An 11368-nucleotide genomic window follows, 5' to 3' on the forward strand; every position below is an offset into this window, starting at 1 on the left:
GGCGGGGAGGGGTCGGGCGGCTGGGGTAGGGGGGTCGGGGCTCCCGGCAGGCAGGGCCGGGGGGCTGAGGCAGATGGCGGGGGGGGCCCGGGAAGGCAGCGCCGGGGAGCCGGGGGCGCTGGTCAGGGCTGGGGGAGGGGGCTGTGGCCGCGCAGGCCGGCGTTGGTGGGGCTGGGGGCCCAGGCAGGGCTGGGGATGCCGGGGTAGGGCCGAGCAGGGCCGTGCGGCGCGGGTCCTGATTCAGGGCATGGCCAGGTGCCAGCGGGTGCCTCAGCCCCATTCCTGAGAGCTGATCCCTGCTAGCTGTGCCGGGGACTGTGTCCGCAGCACGGAGTGCTCCTGACACAGTGCTGCCAACCTGCAGCGGCCCACGTGGCACCCCCACTGTCTGCGTGTGCTTGCCAGCTCCAGGGGCTGCCCTGCTCCCTCGTCCCTTGGTCTCATCCGCTGTTCCAACCTCGTGCCCTGGCACCAGGGCGTTGTGCTGCTGCCAGGCGGGAGCTGGAACTCACACAAAGCACCCTGGATTTGGTGGTGGCCTGGGAGGGACCGCCTGGCACCAGGCACTGATGGGGCAGAACCTGCCCCCGGGCTGAGGCAACGGGGTGTGAAAGGGAGCTTGACAACAAAGGAGGCTGGTAGCCCTGGGGCCTGGGTTTGGTGCCCCAGTGCCAGCCTGTGCAGCAGCATTTTGTCCCCCTAGCCGCCTCCTGCGGCTCAGCGGGCTCTGTGCGAACACCAGGTCATCTGTGGAAGGTGCATCCCATGTGGATGCTCGTGCAGGGAGGAGCTTTTCTGTTTAAGTGAGGTTTGCTGGGCAGGCACCTTGAGCTAAGCCCAAAAGATCCTCTTGGTCGGCAAGGAGGCGCCAGCGGCGGAGCTGGAGCAGAACAATAGCGGCATGAGTGAGGCCGGAGAAATCCCAGGCAGGGATGTGCCCGGGCTAGAGGTGCGCGGACAGCGCTGGCCTCGGGGCAGGTGCAGCTGGGAGGAGGCCTGGGGCTCCGTGGCGGTGCGTGGCACATGCTCCCTGATGCTCCCGTGCCTGGCACTTCCCTCTCCCTCTGGGCAGCTCTGCCACCTGCTCCCCTTGCATCAGCTCACACGTCACGCGTAAGCCACAGAAACCGGGGGTGGCGATGGGGAGTCTCCTCTTGCGTCCTCTCCTCTATTTAGGCAGAAGCTCTCGTGCTTTGTTTGTAATTTCCTCCCTGACCTTGGTGTCAGCTGCTTCTCCTGCACTTTGTGCAATCCATCCCTTGGCTTCCCCACTTTGCCCCTCACCATCGCTCTGTTCCTCCCGCCGTGCTTCCTCTGTAAGTTTGATGCCGAACGCGGGCTTGCTGGAGGGTCGTGGTGTGGCCTGGACCTCGGAGACCCTCTTGAGAGCGGCTGGAGCCAGGTTGAGGCTTGGACGCAGGGGACACGAGGAGGGGTACAGTGAGTGCCCGTTATAGCAGCAGGGCATGTTAGGCACGGAGTTGGGCGCTCATGGTGATTTTGAGGGATGGAGGTCAGCTGGAGGCCTCCAGCGCAGAGATTTGGGGTCTGGGCTTGGGGGGCAGCAGGCTTGGGGAGCCAAGCGGCTGGGTGCTGTGCTGGGCGGGTGGGTGCTGCAGGGCTCATCCTGGCTGAAGGGCTACGTGCTGTCCTGGGGGAGCAGAAGCCGCGGCCCGTGTGCTGGTCAGGGAGCTGCCCAGGACCAGGTGGCAGACGGGTGCTGTGGCATCGTGGCCAAGGAGGAAGAGGAAGCTGTTCCCTCGCCCTCCCTGGCGGGCTCCAGCGGAGGCTCCCTTGTTTACCGAGCCTGACTCTTCCCCTAGATGTATTCGGGATGGGACAGGAGGTAACCGGCCCAGCTCTTCCCCTGCCGCCCGGCCCCTTCACCCACCTGGCAGGCGGCCGCCGCGAGCCTGGAACACGGTGTGAAAGGGAAGTGTGCGGAGGAGGCGCTTGGCATGGGGTGGCCAGTGAGCCGGATCTCAGGGGGAGCAGGAGAGGGGCCAGTGTTTCTCTTTGTTTCTGCCTGGAGCTGAGGTTCCTTCTGGCTTTCTTGGAGGTGCCATCCGTAGTTTTGGGGAGAGGGATCCCCAGGATCCCAACTCAAGCTTGTGTTTGTGGGCTTGCTGGGTAAGGTGCTGGGAGAACGGGAGATGGAGGTGCAGGTCTGCGGTGGAGGCTGGTGGTTTGGGGGCCGCAGGGTACAATGTATTTTAGTTTGCTCTCTGTTTTTTTCACCTGCCCTACCCCATAGGGTTTGAGCCAACTGCTTGGCCAGGATGAGCTGGAGTTTCCTCACGCGGCTCCTGGAGGAGATCAACAACCACTCAACCTTCGTGGGCAAGATCTGGCTCACCGTCCTCATCGTTTTCCGGATCGTGCTGACGGCCGTCGGAGGGGAGTCCATCTACTACGACGAGCAGAGCAAGTTTGTGTGCAACACGCAGCAGCCCGGCTGCGAAAACGTGTGCTACGACGCCTTCGCCCCGCTCTCCCACGTCCGCTTCTGGATCTTCCAGATCATCATGGTGGCCACGCCGTCGGTGCTGTACCTGGGCTTTGCCATGCACCGCATCGCCCGGATGCCGGAGAACGGGCGGCGCCGCGCTCCGGCGGGCCGGCGCACACGCATGCCGGTCGTGCGCCGGGGAGCCGGGCGGGACTACGAAGAGGCGGAGGATGATAACGAAGAAGACCCCATGATCTTTGAGGAGATCGAGGTGGAGAAGGAGAAAAGCCCGGAGGGTGGGGAAAAGCACGACGGGCGGCGCCGCATCAAGCAGGACGGGCTGATGCGTGCCTACGTGCTGCACTTGCTGTGCCGCTCCGTGCTGGAGACGGCCTTCCTCTTCGGGCAGTACCTGCTGTACCGCTTCGAGGTGAGCCCGTCCTACGTGTGCAGCCGCAGCCCCTGCCCGCACACCGTCGACTGCTTCGTCTCCCGCCCCACCGAGAAGACTATTTTCCTGCTCATCATGTACGCGGTCAGCGGGCTCTGCCTCTTCCTCAACCTCTGCGAGCTCGTGCACCTCGGCGTGGGCCGCATCCGGGATGCGCTGAGCCAGCCAGACGACCCCCCGCACCTTGACGACACCAGCCCCGGGCTGCAGTTTGCCAAGAAAGCTCCCAGCGCGCCCCCCACCTACCACTCGCTGAAGAAGGAGCCCCTGAAAGCCCCGCTGCCCAACGGCAAGCTGGTCTACGGGGAGAACTTGGCCAACTCGGCGACGGAGCGCTTCGCCCTGGCCGGCGCTCCCCCAGAGCACGAGCTGGACAGGCTGCGCAAGCACCTCCGCTTGGCCCAAGAGCATCTGGAGATGGCCTTCCACCTCAACCCGCCGCTGGAGACTGCCAGCCCGTCCCGCAGCAGCAGCCCGGAGGCCAACGGCATCGCCGCCGAGCAGAACCGCCTCAACTTCGCCCACGAGAAGGGGGGCACTGTCTGCGAGAAAGCCACAGGTGAGCTGCGGAGGTGGCTGCTTGGGTCGCTCCCAGCTTCCCTGGGTCGCTCGGAGGAGCTGGGTTTCACCTGTCTGCGGGAAAAAGGGGCCGGGTGTCCCCTGTGAGGGGCAGGCAGGCCCCCCATGCGGGCAGGATAAGGGGCTGCCTGGGCTGGTGGCCTAGGGATGGGCACTAATGCGTGTTCTGCTCCCTGCAGGGCTGTGAGCGTCGCGTGGCTCCTCTGGGACTGTGGAGACGTCACCCGGAGTGGCTGCTCCTGCCATCACTGGAAAGACAGCCAGCCATGAGAGAGTGGGCTGAGGATGAAGGTTTCTCTCCCATGGGGCTGGATGGGGTTGTCCCTCATCCTGGTGGGCAAGGATGGGGAAGGGGTCATGGGGAACATTCCTTCACTCTTCTTAATTTTTAAAGAAAGGGAATATCTTATTTTTGTACATTTTTATAAACGCATCAGCGTGTGCCCTGGCATTTCTACTACACTGTGCTCCTGATTCCTGCTCTGGGCCTGCACCTTCCCTCCCTGCCTGGCCTGCTAGCCCTGTTTCCTTCTTCACGCAGTTCCAGCGGCAGCTCCCACCTGCATCCCTCCGTGCCGCACTGCACGTGCCCTCATTGGTGGCCGCATGGGCCAGGAGGGCGCTTCCCACGTGCAGGTGCTGCCAGGATGCTGGTTTTGCCAGAGCTTCCCCTGTGCCGCAAGGCGACTGCCCTGGAGCTGTGGTGACGTGGGGTCCAGCTGGCTGGGCCAAGTCCATGGAGCAGAGCTGGGCATTAAGGTTAAGTCAGGGATGGGCCGGGACAAAGGCCTGCGCCTGTGTCACTCCGGGCAGTTCCTGCTGGAAGCGGGAGCCTGCAGGCAGGCGGCTGCTTTCGGGGGGCTGTGCGGCAGTGCTGTGGGGCGCCCTCCCCTCACACGTCGGTACGAGCCGCCGGGATCCCCCGCGTGGGAATGCGTGTGCAGGGGCGGGCGCCGGCCTTGCAGCCGGACCCATTCGCCCTGCAGCAGCTTCGGCCGGTGTTTGGAGCAAAGCCGATCCCCGCTGCTCGGCGCGTGCCCCGAGACAGGAGCGTGTCCCGCTGCCGGGGGCGGCCGTGCCCCGAGCAGGGCCAGCAGGAGCCAGCCGGGCATTTCGGATCATCTCAGCCAGGGCCGCGCACTGATTTTGTAGCTTTGTTTTGTACTCAGATGATTGTGACTGTTTGGTTTTGTTTTTTTTTTAAATATTTTCAGTAAAGCCTGAAGATGTTTTGTACTGAGCTGCTGTATCTGGTCCTTGGGGAGGAAGGGGTGGGAAGCGAGTCCTGTGCAGATGGGCTGGCAGTGTGTGAGGGCGGGCGCCGTGGCGCAGAGGAAGCCCGGGCTGCTCCTCGGGCTGCTCCTCGGACGTCCCGTTTTGGTTTTGGCCGGGGATGACTCAGTTGTTCCTGCAGCGAGGAGGCGGCTTCTGCCGGGCAGCCCCCAGCGGGCGGCCAGGCCGCAGCCGCCTTGCCGGGGTCAGGGCGCCGGGAAGCGCCGGAAAGCGCGAGCCGCATTCCTCGGCATCGCGGCGCCCGGGGCCCTGCCAGGGGGGCTCCCCGCTGCTGCGGATCGGCAGTCCCCTGCCCTCCCTGCCCCAGGGCCGGCGCACACGCAGCGAGGCCTCGTGCCACATGGAGCCCTGTCCTTGGGCCAGGCAGAGGGCTCCCGGGCTGTCAGCGGCGGCTGCGTGGGGGCAGTTTATGGGAGAGGAAAGTGTGGGAGCAGCAGGCGGGAGCCCCGCGGCAGATGTGCTCCCAGGGCGCTTCCCCTGCGCGCTCAGCGCCACGGAGGGCCGAGCGCGTCCCCTGCAAGTGCCAGGGGGCCGGGGGGCAGAGCCGGCCGCAGCGGGGAGCTGGGCCGCACGGGCACCCTGTGCTGTCTGTGTGCGGCCCTGCGCGGCCGCCGCTCGCAGCCCGGCCGCGGGCCCCCCACGCCGGCGCGAGGCCGAGTGCGCGACGGGCCGCGCGTTGCCTTAGGGCTGGGCGGCCCCACGCGGGCAGCCTCAGGCCACTGCAGCCCATGGCGCTGCCCATTCCCGGTGGTCCCACGGGACCCTGCGCTGTGGGCAGCAGCCCAGCCACACTCTGCTGCCAGCCAAGTAGCTGTCGCTTTCCTTGGAGGCAGCGCTGCCCGGCCCTCCTTTCCCAAAAGCCTTGGGAATTTGCATGCCACTACCTAACCGCTCGTGGCCTATGTGGCTGCTTCGGGTTTAAGATGGCATTTAGACCTTTTTTTTTTTTTTTTTTTTTTTTGTGTAAAGAAAACAGGTTTATTTCACTCATCTCGTTAATCTTTCAAACAGGTTCTGCCACTCGCAGAGCGTTTACCTGCAGTGCCCTGCATACCGCGGGCCCCGCGACCTGTGCGAGATCCCAGCTCCGCCTGCCCCGGCACATCCCATCCTGTGTCCCCAGCCTTGCACCTGTCTGTCTTGCCGTGAGCTGGCCCGGCCTGCCCCACCACACCCTCTCCCGGGTCCCTGTTTCCATGTCCCCAGCTCCATGTCCACCTTCCCTGCCTCTAGCTGGGAACACGTGGGGCAGTTTGCATCTCCAAAACCTGCAGGGACCAAGCAGCCTCAGGCAAGCAGACCACTGAAGGGAGCACCCAGCAGCTCTCCACAGCTGGGTGCCCAGTCAGGGCCAGCAGGGAGCCAGGACACAACTTTGTGGGATTTCTCCAGAGGCATCTGCTCCTCCCTGTGGCCCTGGAACCAGGCTTGGGAGGGCATCTCTTCTCCCTGCCATCAGTGAGCTACTTTGAGGGGCTGCAGGTGCCAGCACAAACTCTGCCCTGGCAAAGCAGCCCGGAGACCTTGGGCTGCTTAGTGCTAAGCAGCAGGAGCGGGGCCTGCTTGTGCCTTCCCAGTCTTATTTGGGGGGATGGGAACAAATGTGGGATGAGCTGGTCAGAGATGAGCCCGGGCAAAAGCAGGTTTACATCCCTGCCTGGTCCCTGTCCCTGAGCTGGGGATGATGCCGCAGGTCTCCTTTGGCAAGTAACTCCCCCATCATCCTGGAGAGGACCATTTTGTGCCCAGGGACTCAGGGCCTTGCTCAGGGAGCCTGGGGCGATGGTGAGGGCGGCGCAGGGCAGGTCTGCGGGGGCTGTGAGACAGCCTGCGGCCGGGACACAGCAGGGCAGGAGGGCGCGAGCCGGGCGCTACACGCAGGTGCAGTCCTGGGCCAGGATGTTGGGCACCGTCTCGTACTTGAAGGAGTAGCCGCCGTCGGAGGTGGTGCGGACGCGCAGCGAGCGCATGGTGCCCGGCAGCGCAGCGCAGCACAGCTGCACCCCCAGCCGGTGGCTCAGGCCGTGGCCCTCGGAGCAGCTGCCGTGGCAGTAGTGGAAAACGAAGCTGCTGGGGTGCACGATCCAGTTGTCCCAGCCCAGCTCCTCGAAGGAGATGTTGAGGGAGGCCCGGCGGCAGTTGGTGTGGGCAGCCACGTCTTCCGAGGGGCGCTGCAGCTGCCCCAGGGCAGCGGGCGACCAGGGCACGGTGGAGCGGCGGGCCCGCTCGCTGCCCTTGGCCTGCGTGGTGGCCACCAGGAAGGGCATCTTCTCGCTGTCGGCCACGCAGGGGCAGCCGGGGCAGCGCACGAGCAGCACGAAGAGCGGCTGCGAGAGGTGGGGCAGCAGGGCGGACGCGAAGTGAAACACGGTCCAGTGGTCGGGCGCCGGCACCGCCGTGGCCAGCACGGGCACGCGGCCCTGCGGCGACAGCGTCAGCACGTCCGGCGCCGAGTGGTTGCGGGCGGCCACAGGGCCGGTGTAAAACCAGAGCTGGGCTGAGGTCACCGTGCGGCTGAGGGTGTGGGGTGACGGCTGGAAGAGGTAGGTGAAGATCCCTTCTTCCTCCAGCAGCTTGTCCGGCTGCGTGGACTCGCAGGGCACATCTGCAAGGAGAAAGAGATGCCTGCAGCGGCTGGGGCAAGCGCTGCGAGCTGAGTGTGTGAGCACGGAGGGCACGGAGGTGTCCCCACGCGTGGTGGGAGGCGCGGGGTGCCCAGGGGCACGGCGGTGGTGCCCGCTGCGCCTGGCGCGGGGGAGCTGACATCTAGCGCCGTGCGGCGGCTACTGCACGGCCTGGCGCCGGCCGAGCAGGTGCCCGCGCCGCCCCAGCGAGAGCCCGTGCCTGGCCGGGCAGTGCTGGCTCCTGCTGCCCTCCAAGCTGCGCGGGCACCCCTGCCCTTGCAGGGTGCTTGGCTCCTTGCAGCCTCCCGCGCGATGCAGAGAGGGGGTCCCAGTGTGCCCAGTGAGGGCTGCTGCCCCCACAGGGGGGCTCTTGGGCCTCCTGCTCCTGGCCAAGCAGCAGGACCTGCCCCAGGCCGGGGCAGCAAGCAGTGAGCAGCTCCCTGGGGCTGGGCCCTGGCGGGAGGCCAACCATGTCCCTCTGTGCCCCATGTCTCCTCCTATCCTGTCCCCGTCCCCGAGTACCTGTCCCTAGCATCCTGCCCTGCTGCCTCCTCATCCCTCGCCATCTCTTTGCATCCCACCTGGCTCTGACATTCCCCAGGCTTTCTGCCTCTCTCCTGCGTCTTACATCTCCCACCTGCCCTCTGCCCCTCTCCCTGTTGGGGTCCTGGGCTGATCTGCCACCCCTGGCTGCCTTCCCCTTCTGCCTCACGGCTCTCCACCTCCTCTGCCATCCCCATGTCCCGGCCTGGCATTGCTGCTTCTCCTCCTTCTGTCCCACACCCAGTCCTGCTTCATCCCTGGTGCCCCGACCCCACATGCGAGCTGCACCTCTCTGCCCTCTCCCTCCCCACAGGGCTCCTCACCTGTGGAAGGGAAGAGGATCACCTGGGAAGTGTCCTCCGGCTCTTCGTGCGGGGGCACTTCAGGGCTCTCCGGGACGTCTCTCCGATGCACTCTCCTCCCTTCCAGCGGGGCCCCCCCCTGGGGCGCAGGGGGGCTCAGATGCTCCAGCACCCGCGCCCGAACCTTGGCCAGGACGAGCTGCCGGTCGGCGCCCGCGCCGGTGCAGCTGGCCGGGGCGGCGGGGGGCAGCAGGGCGGGCAGCAGGTGCAGGAGGAGCAGCATGGCCGTGGGGCGCGCGCCGGGCCGGCTGCTCGGGGGGCTCTGCCGCTGGCGCCTGCCTGCGCGCCCAGCCCTTCTGCCCGCCGCGCTCCGCCTGGGGCACGGTGGCATTGAGACGTATCTGACACTGACGCAAACGTCTGCTCGCTGTGAATATTATCTCTGGGCAGCAAAAGCGCTGAGACGTCTGGAATGCGAGGACTGCAAGGACAGTGTGGTCTGGGGGGGAGGAAGGCGCCCAGGGACGGGGGCACGGGGTGATGCTGCCGGGGGCAGTGGGTACATGGGCTGGGGGAGGCCAGGCCATGGGCAGGGTGCTGCCCTGATGCACCAGTGTGGAGGCAGGGGCAGCCTGGTGTGAACGTGGCAGCTGCCAGTGCGGGGTAGCCCCATGTTGGAGCAGAATGGGGCTGCTGTGGGTTTGGGGCTTCAGAGGAGACAGGGAGAGGTGTCTGTGCCCAGTGGTGACACCTGGGCACACACCTGATGTGTCCCAGGGCCCTGCAAGGCCCTGAGTCGGGAGGGACATAGAGGGTGGCAGGCTGGGGATCCTCATGCTAGAGATGTCTGGGCATCCTGAGGCCTCAATAGAGCAAAGACATGCCAAGGAACCTGGGGGAGCATGGGCTGGGGCGAGGGCGGCTGTGGCATCCCCAAGGCAGGCAGCCCATTGTGGGCAGGAGGAAGCTGGCAAGGCCCTGCAAGGCAGAGTGGGAGGGATGGGAAGAGGGTCCCTGCAGCCTGTGGCAGGCAGTGTCCATGGAGGGACTGGAGCAGACTGGGGTGCAGGGACAGGAGGAGGAGGCCAGGCAGGGCTGAGGCACCTGCAGACCCTGCAGGGCACCGGCTGGCAAAGCTCCTGGTGTCCCTGTGCTGCCCAGTTGCAGACCTGGTCCTAGGGACTGGGCTGCTGGTGGCACGTGGCTGTGAATGGACTCAGCGCATCCTGCCCTGGATCTCCCTGCACTGCCTGCAGGGAATGCCAGGGGTCCTGCATGTCTTCAGCCTCTGTGCCAGCCCATGCTGTGGCAGCCCCATGTCCTACACAGTGCATCCTATGTGGTATATCCTGTCCCACTGCAGCCTGGCATCCTGAGCAGTGTGTCCCACTGGGCACATCCCATCCCACAGTAGCCTGGAGTCCCACACGGTGTGTCCCGCATGGTCTGTCCCATCCCATTGCAGCTTGGCACCCCATACAGGGCATCCCCTGTGGCACATGCCCCACACTGTGCATCCCAGGCAGTGTGTCCTGTGTGGCAGCAAGTCCAATGTTGTCTCTCCTCGGTGCCACGTAGCAGTTCCTCCTGCCGCAGGGTGACCCCACACCGTGGCACCACTGAGTCTGCCCTGCGCCCGAGCCCTGGAGGTCAAGGACTGCCTGGGGCTCCGGGCGGCCGCTCTCCTGCTGGGGCGCTATACATAGGCCAGCCCTTCCCGGGCAAGGCACTGAATGGAGCAGGCTCAGTCTTATCAGCCCCCTGTGTCATCAGAGGGTATTTTTGGGGACAGCAGCTGCAGGCGTTTGTAACGTTTGGTTGCTGCATGTTGACGTCCAGTAGCGGAGCTGGGGAGGCAGCAGGCGCAGGGTGCCAGCACTGGGAGACGCAGGCAGGAGGCAAAGGAGCGAGGTGCGTGTGTGGGGCAGGGGACAGGGCGGAGGACAGGGCGGCTGGGTCGCTGCGGGCATGGGGGGCAGCTGGAGGGGAGGAGCGGCACGGCAGAGCCCTCCCGGCTGTGCCTGTCTCTGGGAATGGCTGCTGGGCTGTCCCCGGGGTGTGGAGGAACACCTGGCCGGGCACGCATCTCTGACGGCATGCTTGGCCTGCAGGGAGCTGCCCGGGAGGGGAGGCCGTCCCTTCCCTGCCGGCCCAGCCCGCCCGTGCGGGCAGTACCGCGGCTGCTCTCTCCGCGTGTCCCCCGTGTCTGCCTGAGCAAGGCCATGTGTGAGCCCAGAGGGCCGCGGACACCCTGCCCTGTTCGGCCCATGGACATGCTCACCCGCAGGGCTGGGGATGGAGGCAGCGCCTTGATGGGATGGGTCCCTACGGCATTCCCGCTGCGTGCCCGGGGCTTGTGTGGCTGATCCGTTCCTTTAGAGCTATGGAGACCTACTACTGAGGGGGGATCCTGCCCTGGGGGAGCGGGAGCCCCTCTTTGCCCCGTGTAGGGCGCTCTGCAGGGAGCGCCCCAGCACACAGGGAGCCTGCGGGGAAGTGCCCGGACCCAGCGGGATGCAGCCCCCCCACGCCATGACAGCCCCTTATCAGCACCTGTGCCTGAGCCAGCCCAGATGCTGCAGGAATGCGGCTCTGCCACCACCCGATACTGCAGGAATGCCCCGCGGGTGGGGACGGGACGGGGCTGGGGCCCTTCCTGCCTCAGCCCCAGCCCGATCCACGAGCCCCAGCACCCCCAGGCCCCGCATGGAGCTCCCATGCCCCATGCAGCCAGGGACCCTGTGCTTCTGGGGCTGGGCGTCCCACCTGCACGGGCACAGCCTGGCGCCCCGCAGCCCTGGGCTATGGGGCATGGCCTTTTGCCACCTTTCCCCTGGCTGTTGGGCAGAAAAATGGGTAGCTCGGCTGAGGCATATCGAGGGAAGCACCAAGTCAGGCAAACTGCATGGTCATGGGGTGCTTGCATGGTGGCTCAGGCCGCAGCAAGGAGGGCTTTGGGCAGCCCGTGTCCCCCGATGGGTCAGCTGGAGGTGCCCTCGGAGGTGCCCTGCACCAGTGCCATGGCTGAGGCCGCGCTCCAGCCTCCGTGTGCCCGTGCATCGCTGCAGGTTGATGGTCCCGGTCGCTGCCGTGCTTAGCCACCCGCTGTGACACCGCAGAGGCCGGG

General features: G+C 66.2%; 2 protein-coding genes across 2 annotated transcripts; one reads left to right on the plus strand and one right to left on the minus strand.

Annotated features, from left to right (window-relative positions):
• Nucleotides 1-2276: 2276 nt before the first annotated feature.
• LOC112943802 (gap junction gamma-1 protein-like) lies at nt 2277-3820 on the plus strand. Its single transcript, XM_026035112.1, has 2 exons — nt 2277-3459; nt 3659-3820. Exons 1-2 carry the CDS (start codon nt 2280-2282, stop codon nt 3664-3666), a joined length of 1188 nt encoding a protein of 395 aa, XP_025890897.1. The 5' UTR covers nt 2277-2279; the 3' UTR covers nt 3667-3820.
• A 1927-nt stretch (nt 3821-5747) lies between these two features.
• INHA (inhibin subunit alpha) lies at nt 5748-8632 on the minus strand. Its single transcript, XM_026037776.1, has 2 exons — nt 8263-8632; nt 5748-7377 (listed from the first exon to the last, which is right to left on the minus strand). Exons 1-2 carry the CDS (start codon nt 8630-8632, stop codon nt 6644-6646), a joined length of 1104 nt encoding a protein of 367 aa, XP_025893561.1. The 3' UTR covers nt 5748-6643.
• Nucleotides 8633-11368: the final 2736 nt, after the last annotated feature.

The sequence above is a fragment of the Nothoprocta perdicaria genome, unplaced genomic scaffold (assembly GCF_003342845.1).
Source record: "Nothoprocta perdicaria isolate Ctin4 unplaced genomic scaffold, notPer1 scaffold_0, whole genome shotgun sequence".
Lineage (NCBI taxonomy): Eukaryota > Metazoa > Chordata > Aves > Tinamiformes > Tinamidae > Nothoprocta > Nothoprocta perdicaria.

Excerpts from the sequence above, each read along its gene's own strand:
- LOC112943802 (XM_026035112.1), top strand. The coding sequence starts at position 2,280 with ATGAGCTGGAGTTTCCTCACGCGGCTCCTGGAGGAGATCAACAACCAC.
- INHA (XM_026037776.1), bottom strand. The coding sequence starts at position 8,632 with ATGCCACCGTGCCCCAGGCGGAGCGCGGCGGGCAGAAGGGCTGGGCGC. Across the intron at positions 7,378-8,262 it reads GATCCTCTTCCCTTCCACAG|ATGTGCCCTGCGAGTCCACG; the intron begins GTGAGGAGCCCT and ends TTCTCCTTGCAG.